We start from the raw sequence: 26,530 nt of genomic DNA on the forward strand, positions 1-26,530 counted from the left end.
TACCTCTCACTAACACAGCACAGCTGAAGACTATATTCAGAGCAATTCAATCACCAGCTTATGGGAGGCAGCTGATACCAACACACCAGGTGATTGGGACTTGCACCAACAGAGACATCTGCACAACAACAAAAGCAGTAATCCTCACCAACCCGGGCACCACAGAGACTGCACAACGGCAATTCATAACAGTTTGGGGCTACACCTACAGAAGCTTCAACAGGACACAGTTTTAGCTTCATTTTCCTGGACGCATTCTCTGTTTCCACCCAGGAGTTTACCCAGGGAGCATACAGGGGCTGCATAACCTGAAGTGGGACCGCTGGCAATATGGGATATGCCTAGAGCCAACCTGCCCATGGCCTTCACAGAACACACACGGTGGGACTGACTTTTGGGAAGAAGGTCTTAAAAAAAAAAAAAAGTCACATAAGTGCCCTCTCTGTGCACAACGAGCCCATTTTCACAGTCGAACAGACTCATTGCACACCTCTTAACTGCTACCAGGCATCTTCACCAACCAAGAGACACCCAGAAGTCCTACAGTGACCTTCAGCAAGCCACGTGCTCCGAATAGGCTCTCGGCTGCAGGGGTGGGAGAAGAGCCTACAAGGACCAGAGGACACCTGATGGCAGGACAGCCCTCAGCACCATTACTGACAGGGGCTTGGCACCGCCACTACCCTGAACCAGGTTGCCCCAACCTGGTAGTTTTTTCCCCAACAAGAGCCAACACAACCTGACACAGGCAGAAGAAGAAAAACTGAAAAAACAATTAAAGGAAAACCATGTATGAGAGGGCAGCAGGCCTGAAGGCCCCATTAGCAACACAAGCATCTTGCTGGAGCTGCAGGTAGGACTAGACACCAAGGGTAGGGGCTCACTGCCAGGCGGCCCCACCGCCACTACCCACACTGTCACCTGCGGATGGTTTGTCCCCATGGGGAAAAACCCTCCAACAATGGCTAAACAACTGGAAGAGGGGAACAACCAGGCTAATAAATTTAGAAGCAATAGGATCAAAGGGCATGGAGTGAGCAGGGGGAGATGGAGTAGGCCAACAGGCAGAGAGAAGTTTTCAGCAGTAAATCCATATCCTCAGAGAGAAATATTTCCCAGTGGAAATCCCGTATTCCAGAGTATTACTTAGCCTTGCCTGGGCCAGCCCTGCTACAGCAAGGGTGGGGATAACCAGAAAGTCCCTCACATGCACAAACTGCACTGCTGCACAGTGGGCTGGGCGACACAGGATAGTGAACAACATTTTCCAGTGTGAACCTGGCTGACAATGTGCAGACAAAATGCTGTGTCCTATTACCCAGCTCCAAGCATTCCCCTGCCTTCCTAGTATCCTGTATCTACAATTACTTAGTGAAATGGCACCTGCTGTATCACCAGCTCCCAGACAGCAAGGGATTCCCTGCTCTTCCCAGATCTTGCCCCAAAAATCATTCCTGGAAAGTATAAGCACAAACTCTACAAGCAAATGAGCCTAAGGAAGCAAAGAAAGTCTCTAAATTTAGAGTGTTTCCAAAAATAGAATACTTCCATGCAAGACCTTGCACTTCACATGGGTCAAAACCATTCTGTAAGCAGGGGCCAAGGTGTTGTGGATGTGCAGGATGACACATAAGCAAGCTTGACGGTTCTTGCAGGCTCTTAAAACTTTTGTGTATCAATTGCCTAGTAAGGCAGAAAGATACCAAACAGGAAATCAACCAAAAAAAAAGCAAACAACTGGGCCAAAACACAAACAAACAAAAACAATCAAAACAAAGCAGGAGAAATCAACACTCGTATGTTTCATCAACGGGACCAAACTGCACCTCGAGGTACAGTAGCCAGAGTAATTACCAAGAGTTTCTCCATCAACACCTCCTACTCGGGAGCACTGCCTTCTCCCCAGCATAGCCCCAGGGCGGGGAGACTGCTCCTGAACAATGGCAGCAATAAGATTTGCCTGTTCAAAAGGGGAAGGCAAGAGCAAGAGAATGAAAAAAATAAGTATATTAAAAAAAAAAAAAAGAGCCCAGGGTGACGTAAGGGTGTGGGAAACTTTTACGTCCTTACCTGCTGGGGAAGGGTGGGCCTCCCCTGGCGTATAAAAGGCTGCCAGGGCTTTACTCAACGTGTTATTTACTACCGAGCCCCGGCTGTGGAAGTCGGTCGGCCGGTGCAAGGTGCGGCGCCGGGGCAGCGCTGCAGCCGCCGCGGGGCGGAGGCGGCCCCCGCCCGGGCCAAGTGCACCTGCGGCCGGGCAGCACCGTGCTGCCGAACCCGGCCGCCCCGGGGGGACCCCGGCCCGCGGGCAGCCCCTGCCCGGCGCGGAAGCGGGACGTGCAGCTGAGCCGCTCAAGTACCGGGGGGGTTCCCCCCGCCCCGCACCCGGGAGCTGCCCCCGCCCCGCGGCCGAGCTCGCACCGGGCCGGGCCGTGTCCCCCCCCCCGCGGCGGCCTCGGCGCCCCGGGCGGAGGGAGGAGCCAAGCGCAGCCCCCCCCCGGGCGGCCGGCAGCGCTCCCCGCCCCGGCTGGGGGCTCCAGCTGTTGCACAGCTGCCTCGGCGGGCGGAGAGGGGGGAGAGGAAGGGGGCAAGTTATTATCTGCAACAATACCTCGGGGGGAGGAGGCAGCGGAGGCGAGCGCGGCAGCGGCGGCAGCGGGAGGAGGCGGCGGGGGGAGGTGGGGCCGAGGGCGGGGAACGGGGCCGCGGCGCTGCCCGGGACCGCCCCGCCGCGCCCGCCCCCCGGCCCCGCCGCCGGCCCCTTCCGCCCGCCGGCCCCTTCCGCGCTCCGCGGCGCTGCCCCGCCGCGTCCCCCGGGCAGCCCCTCCCGCGCTCCCTGCATCTGCGCCCCCACCCCGGGCCCCGCCGTATCCCCCCGGCACCCCCCCGGGCCAGCCCCTCCCGTGCTCCGCCCTCCCGCATCCATCCCTCCGCTTCATCCATCCGCTCCCGCTCCCTTCTGCATCCCCCCCCGGCCGCGGCTCTCTCGCCTCTTGCATCACTCCCTGCGCGCCCCCCTTGGCCCTTACCTGCCCTCGGGCGGAGGAAGGGGGGGGCGGTAGCCCCAAGCTCAGCGGGACACCCCCGAAACAAAAAGCGAAAGCGGCGGCCGCTGCTTCCCGCCCCGCCGGGCGGCTGCGCTCTGCCCCGGGCTGACGTCAAGGGCCCAAATTCCTGCCTTTCCCTGCAGTCAGATTTGTCCATGTAAGGGCTGGGGCCGGGGCCGCCGCTCGGCGGGGGATGGGGATGCGCTGCGCGCACGGCGGAGGGGCTGGGGGCAGCCCCGACCCTGCAAAGCATCACCCTCCTGCCTGTAACCGGGATGGGTTAGGCCCAGAAATGTGCACCGTGGCTTTCAGTATTCAGCTTTTCCCAGGGAAATTCTGTCCAGGGCTCCCTATGATTTTTTTAGGTGCTTTTCCAAATAACTTCTTCTCTGTTCTGCCCCAACTGAGGTGCATAAAAAGGTGGGGGGAAGTATAAGATGCTGGGAGTTAGAAAGGAGCTGCCTGCTCAGAGATTCAAAACAAAACCTGTAGACCATACTGAAGAGAAGGGGAAGGGAAACTATTTTCTGATCGGTTTCTGATTGTTTTGTGGCTACTTATAAGGACCGAAATTAAAATAATTCAGATTTTGAGTGTGATTATTTTTATAATGGAATGTTACCCTTTAAGTAGCCATTGGGTATGTGCATTTGCCCTGGAGACAGAAGGGTTGCATTGCGTTCAGGCTGCAGAGAGGAGAGTTGCCAAGCCTTACTCATTTGGAAAGACATTTCTGGATGAGTTTTTAAGCACTTTAAATGTATTTCATTTTGACAATAAAGCGCTCTGCTGTGCGCTTTCAGAAGATGTTTACAATCTTATCCCATTACCAGTTTTAATGTCAACAGTCACCGCTTGACATCCCCAGGAGGGAAAGTTTGCACGTAAGGATGCAAAAAAGGACATTAGGTGCCTAAAAGACTACAGAAAACTGGAGTGCAGAGTTGTGATCCAGCCTCTCTCCCCCTTCCCTGGCTGCCAGAGTGTCTAAAACAAGCAAGAGTGCTCCCAGAGTGACCCGAGCAATCTGGCAGATCGGAGACCCCAGGAGATACCACCACACCCCGATGGGCACCCCGTCCTCAGCAGGCACTGCAGCAGGGGAAGCATGACATATCCCAAATTCAGTCCTCAGTGCAAATCCCCCATCTGTGGTTGATTTGGTGTCCTGCACTGGCCCCCCGTACCAGGGGTGCTGAATTCCTCCCGAGGGATGGAGAGAGCTGACGGGGTCAGATGCTATCTTAGAAACACTGCAGCTAAATCTGCATGAGCCTGTCAGTCACAGCCACAGACGTTTTCTAAGCATTATGACTATGACTAGAAATACCCTAGCCTTGTCCTAGCCACCTACCCTGTGCTTAAACCCTTCAAGTATCCAAAATCAAAGCAGAACAGTGCATGAGTCACCAGGGCCCCATGCCGTAGGTGTACCTAGAGTGCCGATAGCACCCTGAGAACATGGCCTGTTTTGAAAAACACGGGCATGGCTGCCTTCGGAACACCAGTGGATGAGACCATAGCACCAACACAATCTGAACAGCCAAAACCTTTGCCCAAGGCCCTGTAATTCTGGGCTCAGTTCGGTCCCTGGAGAACCTATAGTTGAAGTGTCTCCTTCCAGCTGAGTGCTTTGACCGCCAGGCTGCAAAGTTGTGCTCCTTCTTCATCACACTTTTAGGACGTGGTGTTTTCTGCTGCGGGGGTCAGGCAGTCATCACGAGGGACTACTTGGCACTGATGTCTGTCAACCTCAGCATGGTGGGATGCTTGACGGAGCTTAGATTTGTAATGCTCCAGAGAAGCAGATTCACAGAGGGTTTGTTGACATTTGTTGGGGTTTTTTTTTTATTCTCTGTTCTACCTTTGTTCCAAATCTGCAACAACCCTTGTTTTGTGTGAACTAGTATCTATGGGAAGCATCTGAAAACTGAAAGAAACTGTTTGGCCCAAGGTGAGAGACAAGTGTTCTCCATTTAGTATTTCAGAGAAAACCAGTGGTGAAATATTTTCCTTGTCCCATATCCAGCAATTATTGCTTCTTTATCCATCAAGCTTATGCAATTTTCCAGTCATGTTAACAGGAAAGAGAATACTTTGCACGTCCATAGCAGCCTCCTTTGAGTGATCCCAAAAGTTTTAAGCTTTGAGCCTCCAAGAGTGTGAGATAGTAACTACTACCTCCATTTTGCAGGTAGATGAGCTGTGACTAATCCTCTGCAGCACAGCAGCAGAAGTTTGATTCACAGCCCATTACCCTTGTAACGTGCTGCCCAGAATGGTCACTGCCTTGTCAAGCACAGCGTGAATTTTCTTTTTTTTTTCAGTTTCCTATCATGACCAATATCATACGCTTTGGAAATGAAAGTAGAAAATTCAAGGTGTTGAGCTTGGCTGTGAAAATCTCTTCTTTGCCTGGAAAGAATCAAAAATACTGGCAACGTGCAATCATTCTTTCAGTAATATCTATTGCACCCTGCACCGTAGCGGCAGAATGAATTAAACAGCAAGAGGCTGAAATGCCTGACATTGCATAGGCCACTCAGGGGGCAGTAATACAAGAGTCAGCCTGGGCCAATATTAATTCAAGGAAATGAAGTTTTTTAGTGGTTAAGGTGCATGCCTAGAAGCCTGGAAACCTGGCCTCTGTTCCTACTTTTCCTGTGTTGTGTGACTTAGTCGGTTCACCTCCCCATGTCTGGAGAAACCCTTATAAACCCACAGCACAAGGTTTAGTGCAGGGAGTGACACACCACGACCTCCCATCAGACTGCATGTAACCCGGTTCTGTACCAAGTTTCCGAAAGTCAGCAGGTGAAACCTTGCATTTTGGAGTTTGGGCCTCTGATTTTGGTGAGATTTCAGGTGAAAAATCTCACACACACACACACCAAAAAAAGCCAGAATGGGAAGAACCATTGGGAAGCCACGGGATTTCATCCTTTGGCCCATAAAAGCAGGAGCAGCATTGCCTAAACCATACCTGACAGAGGTTCACCTACCCTGCTCATAATGTTCTCTAGAGGATCTATTCCAGGGCTATAGTTAGAAAAACTTTCCTTATCTCTAACCCAAGCCACTTTTGCTGCAATTCAACTCTTAATCAGATGAAGTTGTAGGGATCTGACGTATTCCCTCATTAGCAACAATTCCAGAGTAACAGGAAAGTCGCCCACCTGGTGAACTAATTCTTCCATGGGTAAAAGCCAGGGAGGCTGGAAAACACACTAAGCACGTATTCTTGGGAGAGTTGCCACCTAATTTCCAGACAAAGATCAGATGCAATTAGCCTTAGATCAACCAGAGACTCCTCTGCCCCAAACCACAGCGCTTTTCACCCAGCTCGCCGCGGGGACACCCGCTTCCATCAAGACATACACTGCAGTGGGACCCTTGACCCTTCAGTCTCCATAGGGCATTCTTGGAAGCACATGCAAAACCTGAGCTCACAGCAAGAGCATTCTTGCGGCACTGGGGAAGGAATGAGGAAACACCAGCACGGGTACTAGGCAGACAAGAGAGAAAAGACTCAACCTGCAAGCCTGAATTAATTTCCAGCCAGGGTGCACGTTCCTGATTTTGAGATACACGCATGCTTGCTGCCTGGTGGAAGGAATCTAGGAACAGCAATGGGCCAAGCTTTGTCATTCCCCATTTTGCACGTATGTTTGCATCCAGATGGGAATGCAAGGCACGTAATGGGCAGGCGTTACTAAATCACAGATCACTGACAGTGATCGAATCTCGGCCAGAACCCCACGGGAATCTTCACTGATGAGAAACAGAATTCTCAACAACCTCCGCAACTTACCATGAGTATATCAGAGATAGTGACCATCATCAAACTCCTCTGCATCTCTGTACACATCTTTGAGTTCCACGTGATTCACCAGATGCTCAGTTTTACCTGGAGATTAGCCCTATCTAACTCCGTATCATTTTACTGTTGGCCACAGTAGGTTTTGGGTAGCTCAGGAAAGTATAAATCTCCCTGCACTTATTGCAGGCTCTGCTCTTTGCTCTGCTCCATCCACTGTCTGGACCACAGCTGCTTGCGCTGCACTTGGAAGAAATGGTAAATTTTTCTAAAACTGCTATCCCAATCCTAAAAAGTGCAGGTGAGCAACATGCCAGTGTAGCATACTTAATTTTAAGGACATACTTAAATCCAATTTGAGCCCAGAGAGATTTTAGCTTAGGTTTAAGCGTTCTGTTGAACAGGGGTGGATTTAAGGATTGAAGTGTTTTGCTAGATTGGATCTTTGGTTAATGAGGAAAGAGGGTTGCTAGTGCTAGAAAATGAACTGCCTGGAGCTCTGTGGCCACAGGCAAGCCATAACTAGCACTGCTCAATTTTTCTAATCAATTTTGATGAAATTAGCACATAGAATTGGTAAAGAAGTTGACAATTTCATTAAGAATCCTCACTCTCTGGGTCCCAGCTTAGTGGGGAAAAAAACAGGTTTATAGTATCTTGTCAGAGGGATGTGATATAATTAAAGCAGAAGTCACTAGACTTTGTATTTTACACCATCTGGTATCTTGCACGATACCTCGCTAAGGATGAATGTTTCAAGCCCAGATTTTAGCACTGAAATCGTGAGTGCTTTGTTTTACAGGAAGGGTATCGGTCAAATTCTTTAGAGAGTCTACACTGAACAAACAAAGGAGTACCCCAATCTTCAAAGAAATATTTGCAGTAACAGATATTTTGGGGGACATTTTTGCATAAGCTCTGACCTCCCTGTTGAGAATCAAAGCAAAAATATTGAATGTACTAAGCAGATGTCTTCTCCTAGTGACAGCAAGATGAGCAGAGACAGCTGGTTAGAAGAACAACAACAACAAAAACACATCATCATTCCTGCTTTGGCTCCAAAAAATCTTGGACTTGTTGTCAAGGAAGAAAGCTATGTATGTAAGAAGCCAAGAAAGAGACAAATATTATTGAATCTGGTAGCATTTTAGTGAATGTGCTGGAAATAACTTAAGTAGGAAGAAAAACTGGATGTGCTCCATTGTTTATTAAAAGAATGCCTCTCGTTATTTCCACAGGGACCTATAGCCCATATAGTCATTAACACATTTACAAGACGTATATTTTAAATAGGTTGCCTCACTCATCAGTCTTATGGGCTCTTCTTCTAAAGTAAATAGAGTTACAGCATGTAGAAATGTGTACAGCCACATAAATATAATCTCTGCAAACTAGAAATGCCAACTGTGAATTTCTCGTGTATATCCTTCAATGAGGAGATGGGTGTAGTACAGAGACAGCTAGAGAGATCCAAAATATTAGGAAGCGAGGAGAAGAGAAAATTAGATCCCTCTTGGTGAAAAATAAGATAAATAATTCACACACATGCACAAATCAAAATTAAAATATGAAGAGGTAGTCTGGAAGAAAAACAGTCTGAGCTGCGGTGAACAACAGATCAGAGAGGAGTTGTTTGACAAGACTGCAAAATAAGCCAGTGACCTTCCGGCCTCCCTGCACAGAGGTAATACACTCTTTCTCTTGATGGTTTTCACATGAACAAAACTTGAACTCCCTGCTTGGCCCCTGGACAGCTCTGTTTCCCTGAGCTTTGGGCAGACTTGAGGGAAGAGTTTAAGAAATCAAAAGCTGTGTATTTTGGCTAATGCTAAAAATTATTAACTTGAGGTGGACGTCCCAGGAGGAGAAGGTAGACCCAAATCCCATGCCATAATGTATTGTCCTGTGCAATAGCAAAGGTATGGATTTGCTGGCTTAGGAGCTGTTTTCCACGGAGTGCTGCAAAATCCTTAGCCATCTCCTACAGAGGTCCTAAGCAGTTTAAAGCCTCAAAGAAGCAAAGAATTTAAGATGGTATAAGGGATGAGAATTGAGGAGTGTGACCAGTCTGACAGACCAGCTTTTAAACAGAGGACAATGAAGAAAAAGGAGAGGACATGGCTGTTGGGTCTCCAGATCTCGGCTCCCACCTTTGTCCATTCTCAGCTATGGGATTAGGCAGTCCGTGTACCATCATTTTCTTTGTATCATAGCAAACTGGGCTTAAGACTCCTGCTCTGCAACAGAGCAGATGTGGGACCTTGGAAAAGCTGCAGATTTAGCTAAGCTGGAAACAGCTTTCGCCATTTGCCAATATCTTGGAGAGTCTGGAAGATTTCCAGTCTCTACTGTGACAAAAAAAGGACTTCTCAACATTTTTGGAGGACTTTTCTCCCTTGTAATAAAGGACAAAAAGCATGCAATGAAAAACAAATCACAGTGTCAGAACCGTGAGCATCAGGGCACCGTTCCGCCTGCTTTAATTCCCTGTCTTGCCAACTTCAGCTCCAAGACCTGACCTGCAGTTTCCCGGCCACCCCAGGAATGACCATGCCATGATGGAGGACCATTTTAGCCAGAAATTAAATGCTGATTCTAAGAAAACATTTCCTAGAGTGTCTTGCTGAAATGGATACATTCCCACACACACAACATGAAAGGCATCATGTCTGACAAACAAACATTTTCTAGTGAGAAGCATTTATCCAACATGTTCCTCCCCAGTGACTCTGGAGCTTTGTGCCTCAGTGCACCATCCATAAAAAGAGACAAGAGCCCTTTCCCAGCCTCTGGGAGAATACACTCAGACAATAATAATTATAGACTCAATCAATAATTTTTATGGGCCCATTTTAACCCATGTGTTTGACTTTGACCAACAGGTCTCTGCCCACAGGCTGCTCCGTCTGCTCCATTCTGCTGTGGGATGCAGGGGTGATGCAGGGCACCCCAGCAGCCCTGGGCTCGGCCATCCCCACATACACATTTCCTCACGCCCTTGGGAATTTGGATTGCTGAGGAGCCAGCCCAGCCCTGCTGCCAGTGAGGTGACAGATCCCTGGCACTGGAGATGGGCTCGAGCTGCTCGTGAGCCGCTTGCGGCTGGAGAGGAATGTCTGCAGAGAGCTAAACCAGATTTTTTGTAGATGTCTTCCAAATCGCTCGCCTCTAATCTAGCGGACAATTTGAGAGTAAACGTGCACAGGGAGCGCCATCTCCCCCCGTTCTTCAGCTTAATAGCCTGAGAACATTGAGTGTGCACACAGATATTATGAGACGGCTGCGCTGGAGAAACCTTAGGATCTTGCTAGTGCCCTGGCAAGTACATTAGATGTCAGAGCCACCTGTGTGTGTCCTTTTCCCTCTTGCAGGACACATCTACTTCTATTACGTGTTTGATGCTATGGACCCACCACAGCCACTTCAGCTGCAGAAGCACAGCAACAATACAAGCAAGGGCTGGCACTCTGGACAGAGCTTGTGAATACAAAGTGATACACATACAAATACCTGTTCTCCACAGAGCTTTTAGAAATGGTCAAATGGCTGCAAAACCTCAGGAAAGCTGGCAGTTTGATGTCATATGTATTTTTCAGGCCTGCATTTACCACAGGGAAGCAGAAAACAAAAACCAGTAGGTGTTTACATTATTCTGCCTAGTTTTCAGCTACACAGTTCTAGTGTTTGCAGAACTTTTGGGTGCCCATTTCATGTGTTCAACACCTCACATTTCCTAAGCGTAGGCTGAAAAATGCCACTTTTCTCCACTATTAAATCAAAAGCTGGCTACACCCATGTGTCAGCTGTTTACCACCCTCCGTTCCCTCCCTTTGGGCAGCTGACCAGGGATTATGACCTATATCCTTGAAGTATTTGTTTTATTTAGCATTACAGAGAAGAAGGGTTTAAGGCAACAAACAACCTAAGAATATAACCATTCCCACCCTATCTTATTACCATCAGAGAGATCAGCTTGCACCTTCACTTGTGGGAATATAGCAAAACCAACTCAACTCTTTGAATGTCCAAGACTTCATCTGGGCTCTCTCCTACCTTTGTCTTAAACAGACTCATTCCAGCACCTGCCAGTTAAGACCTTTCACTCACGCTTTACCTTCAGGTAGGAAAAACAAACTACTTGGCCTTGCTTTAGCCACGTCAGCGCGGCGCTGGAGATGCCTAGATGAGGTGGCCACCCTGTACACGTGGTAGCAAGGTGCTGATGGAGAAGCTGAATGTCACAAGGGAGCGTTTGAAAGCGCCAGGACTCTGTCACAGCCACCCAGGGCATTGCATCAGTTGACGCTATTAGTGTGGAACACCAACTGCAAGCTCTGCACAAGGATCTGGGACTGATACACACCCTGCATCAAGCCTCACCCCACAATGAGACAGGCAGGCAAATGAGAAAAATAGGGCCCTGGCCCCTTCCTGTGATTAGATCATTATAATGGGTAAATATTTTCCTAGATAGAGAGCCGAGATAAAAGACTCCTGATGTCTGAAATGGAGTTTGAACAAGACTCAGAAGTGCTATCCCTACCTTGTAGTTCTTTGTAATGTGCTTTGATCATATGAGTGCCTTTTCCCCAAAAATACCTAGAAAATGAAATAGGAACTTAATAGCTAAAGGTGAAGATGCAGATCTCATAGAATTAGTTTTTCATTGCATAGCAAGAACAGCATAAGAACGGCAGCTTGGGTTCAGTCCACAGTCAAATTGTTCACTAGTAAATATACAGAATGCATTTAGTAACAGGTACCAATGGTTAAATCCCAGAGGACATGACAGCTCTACACCATTCAGGATAAATATCTACTGAGGATTAGAGAAAAGTGACTGAGTGGTAGAGGCAGAGTCCCAGAGACTGGCTTAGTGAAGTCTCTTTAATAAGAGCTTGTTGCTACACAGAAAAATGATTGTGGGCTTGTTGTTTTTTTTAAAAAGAAAATCAGTGTTCTCGTCCTCATGCTATAGCAAACAGTGATTAATCATTCCCTATTCCTTTTTTCTGCATTATTCATGATTTTCCAACCTCTGCTCTATCTTCGTCTTCTCTCTTGGTGTTCCATTCTCACTCTGAGCTTTCTCAGGGTTTGGGGGCTTTTGTATCAGAGAAGCTGATTTATAAGGTTGCCTTTGAGGAACAAGTCTGACTTAAATCTCACACAATATCCAAGGATGTTCTCCGGTGTTTGACCTCTTCATGGCTGAAACAATATTCTTCAGACACAATAACATTGGTGTTTCAAAGCTGTAACAAGCACCTGTGGAGTTTTCAAACAAATAGGCTCAGCGTTCCTTGATGCACTCTTCGTTACTGCTCCCACGTTTGATTGCTTTGTAATTACACTTGTAAAATGTGTGATAGGGTTACACATAGGGGGAAAAATATTAAAAAATCATGTTTCAGACTGCGAGAGGATTTATGGGAGCTGCAAGACAAAGAAAAACCCACCTTTCTTTCTTTCCTCATTGTTTTCTTTGGAAGGCAGCCACTGAGGTTTCCTTGTCAGTAATACAGGGATTTGTAAATAGAACAAAGAGCTTCCTCGCACCGAGGCTCATTGTATAACCCCAGCACAGTCACCGTGTGTCTTCGCAGGCAGTTCCCTTGAACTTTGCATCTCACTCCTCCTGAGAACAGCCCTGCATGCCAGCTTGAACAGATGTGGTTTCCTTTAGGAAAGGTTTGCTGTTCAGGTCATTCTGACTTCCCTTTCAGAGCTTTCCAGCCTCATGTGCTCTTTACTCAAGGGATTACTGCAGTGGCCACTAGCTCCATGTGCTACTGTTAAGCTTCTCCTCACCTGCTGGCTGAGCTGAATGAACGCTGAAATCTCTGTTCCACAGAAAAATCTGACCTTTCTTGTTTTCCTGAATCAAACCGGAAAGTTGCAATTTCCTTTGAACCCAAATTCTGAGAAACGTCATTTCAGAAAGGGCAAAATGGCCTCACTACAGCCTTTTGTTTGGGTGTTGCCTACAGGCTTTTATATGAAACTTAAGATAGCTTCAAATACATCACGTTCCACGTGATCCCAAATGCACCCAGGGAGCCATGGATTCTGCCGAGGGTGCTCTGCCAGAGAAATGGACTAAGGAAACATGTCTGGAGATGTGATGCTGAGCCAGATACAGTTTTGTGTCACCCCATGCACTTATTCTACTATTGTCATTGCTTCAATTCTACCAGTGCATTTATACTTTGAGTCTACAAGCATTTAAATTATTATTTTCCAGCCTCACTGAAAGCAAAGGCTTTTACTGTATTTCACTGAAGATATAACTCAAAGACAATAGGTTGTACAAGCCTGGCATGATATTTCCAACATATTGAGTGCATATCACATTATGCTAATTTTAAAAAATATAGCTTTAAGAAGCTTTAACAAAATCAGGGCACAAGGCTGTACAGACTTTTACTTAAGTATCAATAGAGCTGTTTTTTCAGCTCTGGTTGGTTAGAAAAGTTTTTTAAATGAATGAGAGTAAGACATTCTACAGCAGATAAAGAGCATCGAATGCAAAAGTTCGCACTGGCTGAACTAAGCTGAGATAAGCTTGTGTGTAGGCAGCTCTGAAGCAGTAACAATATAGCAGAAAAATGGCCCTACCCTGTGAACAAATGAGAAAACCAAAACAAAGCAAACAATGGAGGAAAAGCTGCTGCTACCTGGCCTTGGTGGGGAAGAAAAAAAAAAAAAAAAGGCAAAAAAACAGGGGGGGAAGAAACAGAAACGTACTTCAAGACCAAAATCTCAACAGGCTCAAAATCAGTGTAACTCACACACTGCAACAGTTTGCAGGTCTAAAAGATGCAAAGCTGTTCCTTCACCCAAAAACCAAACACAAAAGTCACAGAAACCCATCATGCCAATTCTGTGGCTGCTTTGTGGAGCAGAATCTCTTTAAATGTCAATGTTCCCTTTGTTCTGTGCACAGTTTATAATGAGTCTATCATCTGTTTGGTGAAAGATCCAATGAAATATGTAATAAGGTTATCTCACCATCTCTCTCTATTGTAAAGCCGTATCTCCTCTTCCACTCATTAATTATTGTCTTCCATTTCCTGTGTCAAGTCTAAATTAGAAAATAGGGACTCAAGACTTACAAGCTTAACAACTTACCATATATCAGCTGAGCTGTGGTAACTCACCATGTGCTCCGTCTTAGCCCATAATAAACAAAACCAGTGTGACTTTGCAGTGCAGAGTATTGCAGTCTATGCAATTTAGTTTAACCTTCTTTTATTGTCAGATAAGCTGACAGTGATCGTTACCATTGCACAGCTGATGTTCAGTCCTCATATTGCAAGACTTTGCCTTAAAATCTTGGGAGCAGAGCTCTACCACTATAGCTATCCAGAAAGTTACAATGATTTATGTGCTGTCAAAATACACTAAAAAAGTACAATTACATGATCATCAGCCAATGCCCCTTGGTTAGCAGTTTTTCAAGCACGAACTGCTCAAACTTTGCATCAAGAAGTGAAGCAATCTATTTCTGAAGTGCAAACAGGAGAAAGTTATGTGAGTCTTCTAGCAATTTTAGGCAAATATATCACAGAAGCAGCATGCTTAGCCTTTTTACTGTGCATCTGTCTGAGGCTTCCAGTAAGTTTTCCCTGATACATAGGAAGAATCAAAACACTAATTTGTTTTAACTCTTTTTTATTGTCTCTGCAGCACTAACTTTGAGAAATGGCCTTGTCTCCGAAGAACTGCACACAGTTCATGTAGGGAAGCTGTTAAATGCATTACGTAAAAATATTGCAGAGGAACTCAGCTCTGAGTGTTTGGGAGGTACAAGGTATAGATATAAAACAGAACAGCTGAAGTAGGAGCGGAGGTCATACTCCAGGAGAGAAGCAGGGAAGTCCCCTGTCTGGTAGTTTTTGCACATGCTCTCCAAATTCAACAGTTCCTACTCTTCTTTCTCAGGGCTGCTGCGTTTTAATAAATGAGTCTCCTCATGTTAATGTCCTTCTGCCTTTCTCCTCACTGACCTCAATACACATCAAGCTGGTTCATAAAGTTCCTTCTTTCACTGTATTTGAGTGCTTTCTGGAGACCTGATTTGTGCTGTTCTGTCGGTGAGACATCTGGCTGATTTATAGAGACTAAGACACAGTCAAGCACTATGTTGTCAGCTGTTCTACCTGAATACTGTATTTCCTACACACTGTGTTCCTGTCTCTGCCCATGCCGTGGTCTGATTTTAGATAATCTGCATGTTGTTCAAAGAAGAGAGCGTACTTTCTACCTCTCAGAAAAGCTTCTGTGATCCTCAGGAGTAAAAAATGTGCTTTTTCACCCGTCTTCCTCACAAAGCAGTGGTGTCTGTCTAGACACTGATTGGGGAAATTTAGGCATGGAATAATGTGCAGATAAGAACATGATTCAGTAGTGAGGAAAAAACCAGACAAATACCAGGTGCCTCAAAAGGCTGAATCACAAACAAGATGGTGAAAAGATCTAAGAACGCAGGAGATGATGGAGGTGCTCAGCTTGGCGTTTCTCTGTTTGTTCCAGCAGGATATGCAGATTCCACCCTCATGACATCACTACATCATCTCACCTCATCAGTGCCTCATGACACAATCCCTCTCTATAGCACTGAGTCAGCATCATTGTGCGATCTCCTCTTGGCCATGCAAGACGGAGAGAGAGTCTGTCCATAATGGTAGAAAGCTGTGACCAGCCTCCCAAGAGGTCCCCAACAGGATTCAAAAACTCCTGGTAATCTTATGAACACTCCTTCCAGGAAATAACATGGGTTCTGAAAATTCTTGTGCGAAGTCACACAGCACTGTGCTATGGAGGAGGTCCCACAGCAGGAGGAAGAGTAGCTAATTTTGGGGGTTGAAATAAAGGACCAAGGACCACCTGCACTTAGCTCCTGGAGCTCCAAAAGAAGCTGCAAAGTACATTTTCCACGTAACCAACAGGTACTGCTGATTCTGCCTGCTGTACTCTTTTACAGGCATGGAGCTGAGAGAAGACTTCTTAAAGCATCATGCTCAGCATGGAGTACTAACCCTCTGCTTCCCCAGCAAACAAAAGCTGTTTCCTCTTTTGGCCAAAAAAAAAAAAAAAAGGAAAAAAAAATCAAAAAAATTCATACAAGCGTCAGCTTACCAGAGGCAATGTAAAGAGCAGCTTTATGTTAGAATAAACCCAGCCACATACAGATTCAAATATCAGGCCACTACCCCCAGTCTGATCTTAGACAATACCTGAGGCTTGAAACACAACCGTAAAAACATGCTGCACCTGAGTGTGCAATTATGTACGACGAGGCCAGGAGGATGAGCTCTTCCTGGAAGCACCAGGTCCAGAGGCCAGGAGGCTCTTGTCGTGTTTGCACGTACTGGTTCCTTTTGTTGGCGGATTTAGGTCACAAGAGCGTAGGAAAGGCGGCTCTGAATCACCTGGCTCACGCACGTGTTGCCTGCACATTGTGCAAATGTTTCTGAACTCAGCCTCCTTTCAAGGCACACCCTTTGTTTGTTACTTTCTCTTAGGGCTTTTTCGAAACCCCATCCACTGCCAACGTAAACAAGGTTGCAACATCTTCCTCCAATCTGTCTTGCTCTGCTGTGCTCTAAATGTTAACCAGCAACATAGCGCTGTTCACTTGCTTAATTGGGTGAAATACCTGCCATTGCAACCCCTGTATCTTGATTCCCTTCGGGAGAAAGTTTCTTGGGAATAGTAAGTGCTAGAACCTGCAAACCGGTCTTAGTCACATTGATACCAGATACCAGGTGTGCAGGTAGGACATGCAGTTGTCTTTGCTGAGCAGCCACCAAGCATCTGTAAGGCACTGGGGAAGGTTCGGAAGGGTGATTATCAGGGATCACAATGTTTAGTATAAGTTGTTTCTGCAGCTATGGTGATTTCTACTTCTATGTGCACCCTCTGCAGTGCGCACCCTGTGCATCGAGTGCAGGGGAGAGAAGATGCTGCCATTTGAATGGCTTTTCTTGGCTTGCATGAAACAAATTGTGGGACTTGGTACCATTCCTAACAATTAGGGTAATGGGTAGATCCCCTCTCACTAAATGGACGCCACAATGAATGCTCTGTGAACAGCGTCTGTAGGCAGGTAGGAGACATGGTCACAATGGAGACCCTCTTAACTTCCAAGTCTTGTCCACACTAGAAAGCAGACATATAATGCACTGAGCAGAGGTCGTCTAGCAAGCCCAGGAAGATGGAGGGTTGCATGCTGCCTACACTCAGCCACTCCACACAGCCATTGCAGCTGAGAGATTAGTACAGCTGCCCCAGGACTCCTCATGCATGGTGTGTAATGTATGTTTGCATCTGTCCACATTTCTGGCATGGCCTCCTGCTTGCTCAGATGGAGCTGTTCTGTGCGTGGGATGGGACAACATCCTGTTATGCTCTCACCCGATGGGCGCACTCGCCATGCTGCTCTGTCCCCAGCCACCTGCCCGAAGCTGTGGGAGGTGCTGCTCACCAACTGGAGGCGGTTGCTTTTATCAGCAGCCTTGATCATGGGGATTTTCTCCTGTTTAATTCCCTAGCTTCCTTCAGCCTTGGATTTGCATAAAATCCTGCGTTAGGACTAATCTGATCCCGGGGTGAGAACACTGCATCAGGCCCGGCAAATCCTCTGTCCCAAACTGGCTCTTGATTGACTGCGTTGGCACTAGAAACAGAACCGTGCAGGGACAAATGGTGGCTTGAGCTTTCCTTAGTAGTAGGAGGTGCCTTGCTTTGTATCTCTTTTAAGCTCTTGTGTGATGTGCTGGATTGCGGCGGCAACTCCCAGGCAGGTCTCTATTTGTTTACAACCCTCGTTGCCACAGTAGCCAGGTGCTTTCCATGTTCACTCCTGCTGCTGAAACGAGAAGCATGTCCAACCTCCAGGGCTTGCCAACTGCTATTGAGTAGTAAGAGCACATCATCCTTGGTGACAGAAGGTAACATCTTGCCCTGGCAGGCAGCAGCAGTGGAGAAACAGAGATGTCCCACTGCACAGGTAAGAGTACGAATTCATGTCTCTCTCTAGGCATGGTGGTGGATGCCCCTGGTTGTAAATAAGTATGTGGTCATTCAGTCTGAGGAGTTAAAGGTAACAGGTTGCAATAGGAGCCATGACACCTTCTGAGGCATTGCTCACTATGGACATGTGTCTAATAGATTTTTCTAGGTCCCAGTGGATTAAATCCATGGACATGTTTGGGGAAGTGGGGATGACCATCAAGGCAGAGCTCAGAACTGCTCTTAGGGTTTTCACTGGATAAAATGACAGAGCAGAGTCAAGGCTGAGCAGTGCCAGGTATCTGATATAGCAACCCCCATCTATCCTGTTCACCTTTCCATCACCACTGTATGGCCAAGAAGATGGTCCAAGCTCTTTCCTTGCTGAATGCCAGGTTCACTTGCTTCAAGAACACTTTGGCATCCTGACCTGGAGCTGTTTTTATAAAGCATAGACATAGGTATGTACTATTGCAGGATGTAATACGAACGTGAGGTTGTGAATGACATTGGGGTACAGCCTACCTCATGGTCCAAAATCCCTCAAGACGGTGCTGATCTACTGTAATATACCTATTACCTTGCTGCAATATAAAAAGATATACTTCCTACTAAAAATGGCATGCTCCACTTGCCAGCTAGATGCAATCTAGCTCTCTGTCAGTGCAGTATCCCATGCCTGGCAAGACAAATATTAACAAACTCTGAAATTGAAGACAGAAAAAGGACCAGCAGAATAGTACTGACCCAGTCAGAGGTGCTTGTATGCCCAAGGAAAACACCCATGTACTCCCATGAAGGGTACTCCAGCTCACAGCTAGACTAGATGGGCACATCCTTGGCAGTCCAATCACTGCTGTCCCATCAGCTGGAAAGGTTGTTTTTTCAGACATTATAGTGTTTGCAGGCTCAACTAAGATGTCACATCATGAAACTAAATGTGCATTTGTAGCAATGGGCAAAACCTCCAGTGCTTTGTTTTGTATCAATAAAGCTCAAAACCCAAGAGTTTCTGCTTAGAGCATCCGAGAAGTAAGATACCCTGTACTTTGCTCAGTTACTGGAAGCACAGAGGCTCTGCCTCACACCAAAATGTCCATTCCCCAACACCATATGTATTGGAATGACAGCCTCAGTCTAGGAGGTTCCTCCAGTGCATTGACGATAACTTTCTGATGCAAATGGTGGAGGAGCCGACTAGGAGAGGTGCGCTGCTGGATCTCGTCCTCGCTAACAAGGAGGGTCTGGTTGAAGCAGTAAAGGTGGGGGGCTGCCTTGGTTGCAGTGACCATGAGATGGTGGAGTTCAGAATCTCCTGTGGTGGGAGCAGAATACCGAGCAGAATTTCAACCCTATACTTCAGCAGGGCCGACTTTGGCCTTTTCAAACAGTTGCTGGAGGAAATCCCGTGGGCAAGGCTGCTTGAAGGTAAAGGCGCCCAAGATAGCTGGTTAACATTCAGGGACTGCTTCTACCAAGCTCAAGATCAGTGCATCCCGACGCGCAGGAAGTCAAGGAAGGGAGCCAGGAGACCTGCGTGGTTAAACAGGGAACTGCTGGGCAAACTCAAGTGGAAGAGGAGGGTTTACAAATCATGGAAGGAGGGGCTGGCCACTTGGGAAGAATATAAGGCTGTTGTCAGAGGATGTAGAGAGGCAACTAGGAAAGCTAAGGCCTCCTTAGAGTTAAACCTGGCAAGAGGGGTCAAGGACAACAGGAAGAGGTTCTTCAAATACATGGCAGATAAAACTAACACCAGAGGCAATGTAGGCCCACTGATGAACGGGGTGGGTGCCCTGGTGACAGAAGATACAGAGAAGGCAGAATTACTGAATGCCTTCTTTGTCTCTGTCTACTCTGCCGGAGGCTGTCCTGAGGAGCCCCGTACCCCTGAGGCCCCAGAGGAAGGCAGGGCAATGGAGGAGTTTGCCTCAGTTGATGAGGACTGGGTTAGGGAGCAATTAAGCAATCTGGACATCCATAAATCCATGGGTCCAGATGGGATGCACCCGCGGGTGCTGAGGGAGCTGGCTGAAGTCATTGCTGGACCGCTCTCCATCATCTTTGCCAAGTCTTGGGAAACGGGAGAGGTGCCTGAGGACTGGAGGAAAGCAAATGTCACTCCGGTCTTCAAAAAGGGCAAGAAGGAGGACCCGGACAACTATAGACCGGTCAGCCTCACCTCCATCCCTGGGAAAGTGATGGAACACCTTATCCTTGGTGCCATCTTAAGACATATCAAGGATAAGAGGGTCATCAGGGACAGTCAACATGGCTTCACCAAGGGGAAGTCGTGTTTGACCAACCTCATAGCCTTTTATGAAGACGTAACAAGGTGGATTGACGATGGCAGAGCAGTGGATGTGGTCTACCTTGACTTCAGCAAAGCATTTGACACCGTCTCCCACAGCATCCTCACGGCAAAACTGAGGAAGTGTGGACTGGATGATCGGGTAGTGAGGTGGACTGCAAACTGGCTGAAGGAGAGAAGCCAGAGAGTTGTGATCAATGGGGCGGAGTCTGGTTGGAGGCCTGTATCTAGTGGAGTGCCTCAAGGGTCAGTTCTGGGACCAATACTGTTCAATATATTCATCAATGACTTGGATGAGGGAATTGAGTGTACTATCAGCAAGTTTGCTGATGACACCAAGCTGGGAGGAGTGGCTGACACGCCAGAGGGCTGTGCTGCCATCCAGCGAGATCTGGACAGGCTGGAGAGTTGGGCGGGGAAAAATTTAATGAAATATAACAAGGGGAAATGTAGAGTCTTGCATCTGGGCAGGAACAACCCCAGGTTCCAGTACAGGTTGGGGAATGACCTATTAGAGAGCAGTGTAGGGGAAAGGGACCTGGGGGTCCTGGTGGACAGCAGGATGACCATGAGCCAGCACTGTGCCCTTGTGGCCAAGAAGGCCAATGGCATCCTGGGGTGTATTAGAAGGGGGGTGGTTAGTAGGTCCAGAGAGGTTCTCCTTCCCCTCTACTCTGCCCTGGTGAGACCTCATCTGGAATATTGTGTCCAGTTCTGGGCCCCTCAGTTCAAGAAGGACAGGGAACTGCTGGAGAGAGTCCAGCGCAGGGCCACGAAGATGATTAAGGGAGTGGAGCATCTCCCTTATGAGGAAAGGCTGAGGGAGCTGGGTCTCTTTAGCTTGGAGAAGAGGAGACTGAGGGGTGACCTCATTAATGTTTATAAATATATAAAGGGTGGGTGTCACGAGGATGGAGCTAGGCTCTTCTCGGTGACAACCAACAGTAAGACAAGGGGTAATGGGTTCAAGCTGGAACACAAGAGGTTCCACTTAAATGTGAGAAGAAACTTCTTCTCAGTGAGGGTGACAGAGCACTGGAACGGGCTGCCCAGGGGGGTTGTGGATTCTCCTTCTCTGGAGACATTCAAAACCCGCCTGGACGCCTTCCTGTGTAACCTCACCTAAGTTTTCCTGCTCTGGCAGGGGGATTGGACTAGATGATCTTTTGAGGTCCCTTCCAATCCCTAACATTCTGTGATTCTGTGATTCTGTGATTCTGTGATTCTGTGAAAAGAGAAAAAAACCTGCAGGTTTGTAGGTTTTTTTAAACTTTATCTTTTAAAACCACAAATCTTGTGATTGTGGTAGCTTTCCCACTTTGCTACTGAGAGCAGCTTTTTGTATATTATTTCAGTAGGGATTTTACTCCATCAAGAAGTTTTCTGTTTCGTTTGGGGAAATTTTTGTCCTGATGACAATTCTGGGTCATGCCAAACCTCCACGTGAACATCTCTGTTACACAGCTGCAGCCCCACCTTTCTCCAAAGAAACACCGAGAGCATTCCTCCTCCTCACAGACAAAGGGAGTGAGCTGTTTGCCAGGAACAACAGAAGAGCCTGGCTTTCCTGGTAGCAAATACCTGTTCATACAGTCACCCAAAGGAGAAGACATGTTGGTGACAAGTCTTTTCCTTTTTACGTTGTTTCCATGGGGAAGAACATTGTTTCCTACCTGAATTCTGATTCCCTACCAATTAGGGTGGCTTTTTTCTTCTTCATTTTTTTTTTCTTTTCTGAAAAAGGCATCACCGTGTAAAGGGTGTTGAGCTGCTGTTGAACCCAGATGATGGCGGGAGGACGGCATTTTGCTGTTCCTTCTTCTGCAAAGCTAGTTCATGGAGTTGTGTCCTGAGCTGTTGGCAATACGTTGCGTTGGGGCTTTGTGACTTGTGTGCGCTGAGTTGGCTCAGCATTGCGAGCCTGCCCCACACTGCACAGTCTCATACCGCTGGGCAAATGAAGTAAATCAAGAAAATAGTTTGACAGTTTGGCAGCTACAGTGAAATGACTGTGTAAGATGATAAATAAGTAAACGTAAAAAATATTTATCACTGCCTTTCCGACTAATATCACTGCCTTCCGACTAATTCTGAGAATCCGACTAATAGTAATTAAACTTTTCTAAACCCATTTATAAAGTCATCTACATTCGGGTAGAGAATTTTGTGCTGGCATAAACATAAACCAAAGTCAAGGCTCCCAGCTTTCTTTTCTTTCTTCAGACTCCTAGATGCCAACCTTCCTTCTCCGTGAGGACAAAAAGGAAAGTTGGCTCTAGAAAATATAGCCAGTGTTTACATTTTATTGAACCATTAGACATTGCTGTTGGCCACAACATGACAACAGTGCAGCAAAGAGCCTTTCGTTTGCCTGTGCTTGGCAGAAAGTGTCGTTCTTTGGTTACTCAGCTGAAGTTGACAAGTTGCCCAGTATTTTTATTATCAGGTTGTCAGCTCAATCTCACTACTGCCCTCTTAATTTATTATTTTGTATTTCAAAATCACAGGTGTGACTCATTTCACAGCTAGAGGTTATAATGAAGTATCCCACTCATCTTTTAGCTCACCCTTTGTTCAAGACAATGCAGATTGCAGAAGGTTTCTGAGGAGGTAAGAGGATTGCAAAAGAGCCGGAGACTCCTCTTTTATCTAACCGATGTGTGGGCAGTGAAACTACCTGATATGAAACCAGTTGGGTGCAAAGGTGGGCATGGAGGTTCATTTGTCATTATGGTGAGGGTTGAAACTCAGAAGATAGAACAGCTGTAATTGAAGATAGGCACCCCAACTTAAATCACCTCACCCTGAGGATGAGGCCAAAGATGGAATCGTAGGATAACACGCTTCTCTCAAGATTTCCTCTACGCCTTAGTTTCCAACAGGACAGAAGATGAAAACCAAACAGCCAGTTCCTTTTCAATTAAAAAGTCATATTGTCTGCGTATTATTTAAATTGGGAAGTGACTCTTAAGTACAAGATTTAGAGGCATTTGTTCTGCCAGCAATATGCAAATAAGAATATTGTTGCATTAGAGTTTTTGAAATATCAAAATTTGTTTCTTAGCATAAAATTATGCATCATCTATGTTTCTCCTAGGAGCATCTGAGACAGGGTGGTGAGGAAAAGGAAGATGGAGCATAGTTCTGTTGGAAAAAGTGTCTTGCTAGTGACTATGAAAATGATGTTGAAATCATGGGATGAATTAAAGATTTGTCTATATGGGAAATTGATGGGAATGCTTCCTGTTATGAACAGCTCATGCTAAGTAGACCCTTTTATCCCAGAAGTATTAATATGTCCAAATCCAGGGCTATTCTGAATCAGTTTGCTCATTTAATTGGCTTCTACATGCAGCTGGCTCTGCAGCAGAGATGCTGGCTTCATGCTACAAGAAAGCAAATTGCATAAACTTGAGAAGATTTGTTCCTAACAGGAGTAGCTTCCAAAGTCACCCTACACAGTGTCCTGGCAAGTCTTATCTCCCTTCCCAGGGGGAGAGTTGTGTGTCCTATTGCCAGTTGGAGCACCCCGGAACAGTGACAGGCAGGAGCAGAGCTACTGGGACACTCAGGTATTTTTAAAACTGCAACACGGAGCTGTGGCAATGCCAAAAGTGCACCTAGTCTGCTCTATCTCACTGCAGGGGTGGGGGGAATTGTGTCTCAAAGGCTGTCCAGTGGCAACAGGAAAACTACACCAAGAGCACGTGTTCAACTCTGCCATATCCAATTTCTGTCAACTGTAGAATAATACCTATCCAGCGAGCTGGGACATGCTTTAGCAGCATCAATAGAGTTGTGCTTTAGAGCATCCCTCGAGGTAGCAGAGAATTATCCCCATTTTATAAGTTAGGTAACTCAGGCACAGGGATTAAAGCCAAAATGTTCCAACCTGGCTGCCTACTGCTAGGTACCTACACCCATATTTACGCAACTCGTGGCCTGATTTTCAGAAGGGCAGGGCAATGAAAATTTTGGCCTGAGGGATTTGTTCACACACAGTTTACTGGTAACAACACCCAGGATGGAAGCCTGGTCTCTGCTACCTGTCTTACGCCTTAACCACTAAAAACATCCTTTCTGCCACTAGCCAAGAGTTGGCAAAGGTTCGTGCTGTCCCCATTCACGATGCAGGAGTTCAGAATGAGCAATGCTGGCTGGCTATGTGCTCACAGCTAGAGGCTTTGAAAGAGCGGCAGCAGGAGTAAAACTGGTGCTGTCTCTGCTTCCCTCACTGTTCTTCAGATCCCAGGCAGCTTTGCTTGATTTGCAGTGCTTTGCTAAACCAGCAAGTCGCAAGTGCAAACTCTCATTCTGCTTTGCACATGGCATCCTCCTCCCTCCCGACCCTGCACCACGTCCTGCTCAGAGCACCTTGACTGGCAGAGCACAGGTCCAGTGCAGAACCAGTAACAGACCAGTAGGGGAAGGGGGAAAACCAGCCACATAGATATCTCGATTGTTAGAAAACACAAGCACTAACAGGAGTGAGTTAGTCCCAGTGCCCCTTCACCTCTCTCCTGTACTCTATTTCTGGGCTTTAACTGAGTTTCAAAATGTGCCCTTGTTATGTGAAACTCCAGAGAAGAAAGAAAATTTAGGAAAAAACCTCCTCACATACCGACCACCATCAAAACCCATGAGGCAGAGCACTTTCACTGGCTATAATCGAGCTTTGCAAGTGTCCCTGCTAAAATCATCCCTGCTAGGGGCTAATGTGATGCTTGTCTTAGCTCGTTAGAGATCCTTACTGTCTTGAGATATGCACTTGAAATGTAACGCTGGTCATTGGCCGCTACCCGAGGGAAGGAGGACAAAGGATCTCGACTGTCTCTGTGGTATGGTCACTAGTCAGGCCACCTCAAGCCTGACCTGCAATACCAAGTGCATGCTGCAAATCCACTGTCAGCCCCTGCGCCCCATCTCATCTGCCACGGAGTCCCCGGCACCTCTGACCTCTTCTTTCCCCTTCCCAAGGCCTTGCCCTCAGCATGGAGCTCCCACTCAGCTGCTCTGTAGCATCCCCCCACCCAGAGGGAGGACAGGTGAGAGGAGGTGACCGCCTTCAGTAAAGGTTAAGACTGGAAAAGAAAGCAGCATCAGCTCAGCCACGTCAGCCCAGCCCACCAACTGCTTCTGCAATCCCTCTGCCCCAGGTCCCCACACTGTTCTGCCTGGGGGCTGGATGATACTGTATGAGCAGCATCCAGGCAGAGAGATGAGGAAAAGGGTTAAGGAGGAAACAGCTGATCACAGGAACCTCCAGTGCCATTTCCAGCCCTCTCCTTTTCAGTGCTTGTTGGGAATATGGACATTGATATATACCTTACTCCTACTCAAGTTCAGAAGCCCAGACTTGGCATCTCCTGATTTTTCAGAAGAAGGCTGAGAGCCACATCTGAACTAATTCTTGTGCTGCAGCTCAGCTCCATATTCCCAGAAAACCCAGAAGTTTTGAGACTTGCGGAGTGAAATGGCCCCAGTTCCTTCTGCCCAGGTCTGAGGTGCCTGTTCTGGGCCAGAAGCAACTGAATCTTGCCGATCTGTCAGCAACCAGGAGGAAGCCAGGGAACACATGCCTCCTATTCAATAAAACTTCGTGCTGCACTTTATACAGCAGCCAGTGCATTATTCCACAGTGAAAACAAATCCTATTCTTCTCTGCCAGACAAACACACTTGATCCTATAAAGAGCAGCATTTCTGACTGTTCAGCAGCAGCCAAACTCACGATGGGAAAAATAACAGGTGTTTGTCAGGCACTCCTTGTTTATTCACAGTGCTTAAAATAATTGCTTAAAAAAAATCTGACAGAGATTAAATTTTCTATGCTCCTACATTTAAAAAAACAAAAGAAAAAAACCCTAAGCTTGGCTCATGGTAGTTGAAGGCAATTCATTATGAAAGAGGTGTTCTTTCTGTTGTGGTACCAAAGAAACCTGCTTATGAAAGCTCCAGAGGAGCAGAATAGTAGAGCAAATTCCTGCCTAGAACCAACACCTCCCTGTGCTTTTCATCAAGCTCTCCAGGTGGAAGCTTTCGTTATCCAAACGTGTAATTTTGTTGTCAAAATAGGACGAACAGGGATTAAGTTTCTCCAGTCACTGCCCTTGATTGGCCATCTCTGTCAATCTGCCTTTTAGAAAGCAATGGTAGACTTGGGCTGGTTTATGCCCTTCCCTCTTGTTCTGATGGTGGAGCAGGATGTAAGTGTGCTGCTCCAGGGAGGAAAGTATGTATCAGAGGGACAAACCTTGCTTCAGTCACTGCTTGCTTCTCTGGGAATTAATTGGCAATAGATCTGATTAACGCCACTTTCCAGCAGGGCAGGCTGACTCAT

At 47.0% G+C, this 26,530-nt stretch overlaps 2 protein-coding genes across 6 annotated transcripts in view; both read right to left on the reverse strand.

Moving 5' to 3' along the window:
• Positions 1-2,667, reverse strand: part of LPP (LIM domain containing preferred translocation partner in lipoma) — a 344,425-nt gene extending 341,758 nt beyond the window's left edge. For 4 of the 5 annotated variants that reach the window (XM_065639708.1, XM_065639703.1, XM_065639706.1 and 1 more), the window contains exon 1: positions 2,612-2,667. The gene's annotated coding sequence lies outside the window, so the exon portion shown is untranslated. Of the gene's footprint in view, positions 1-2,070; positions 2,117-2,611 lie in introns of those variants that run through there. The other variant, XM_065639705.1, reaches the window with a different exon arrangement.
• Positions 2,133-2,842, reverse strand: LOC135991743 (basic proline-rich protein-like). The gene is made up of 2 exons (XM_065640557.1): positions 2,612-2,842; positions 2,133-2,315 (listed from the first exon to the last, which is right to left on the reverse strand). The coding sequence occupies exons 1-2, from the start codon at positions 2,840-2,842 to the stop codon at positions 2,133-2,135; spliced, it is 414 nt and encodes a 137-aa protein (XP_065496629.1).
• Positions 2,843-26,530: the final 23,688 nt, after the last annotated feature.

Source organism: Caloenas nicobarica, chromosome 8, assembly GCF_036013445.1.
Source record: "Caloenas nicobarica isolate bCalNic1 chromosome 8, bCalNic1.hap1, whole genome shotgun sequence".
NCBI classification, from domain to species: domain Eukaryota; kingdom Metazoa; phylum Chordata; class Aves; order Columbiformes; family Columbidae; genus Caloenas; species Caloenas nicobarica.

Bases quoted from the DNA above. Each gene is read 5' to 3' on its own strand.
- LOC135991743 (XM_065640557.1), bottom strand. From the start codon at position 2,842: ATGCAGGGAGCGCGGGAGGGGCTGCCCGGGGGACGCGGCGGGGCAGCG. The intron at 2,316-2,611 runs GTATTGTTGCAG...CGCGCCGGGCAG, and splicing joins CGCTGCCTCCTCCCCCCGAG to GGGCTGCCCGCGGGCCGGGG.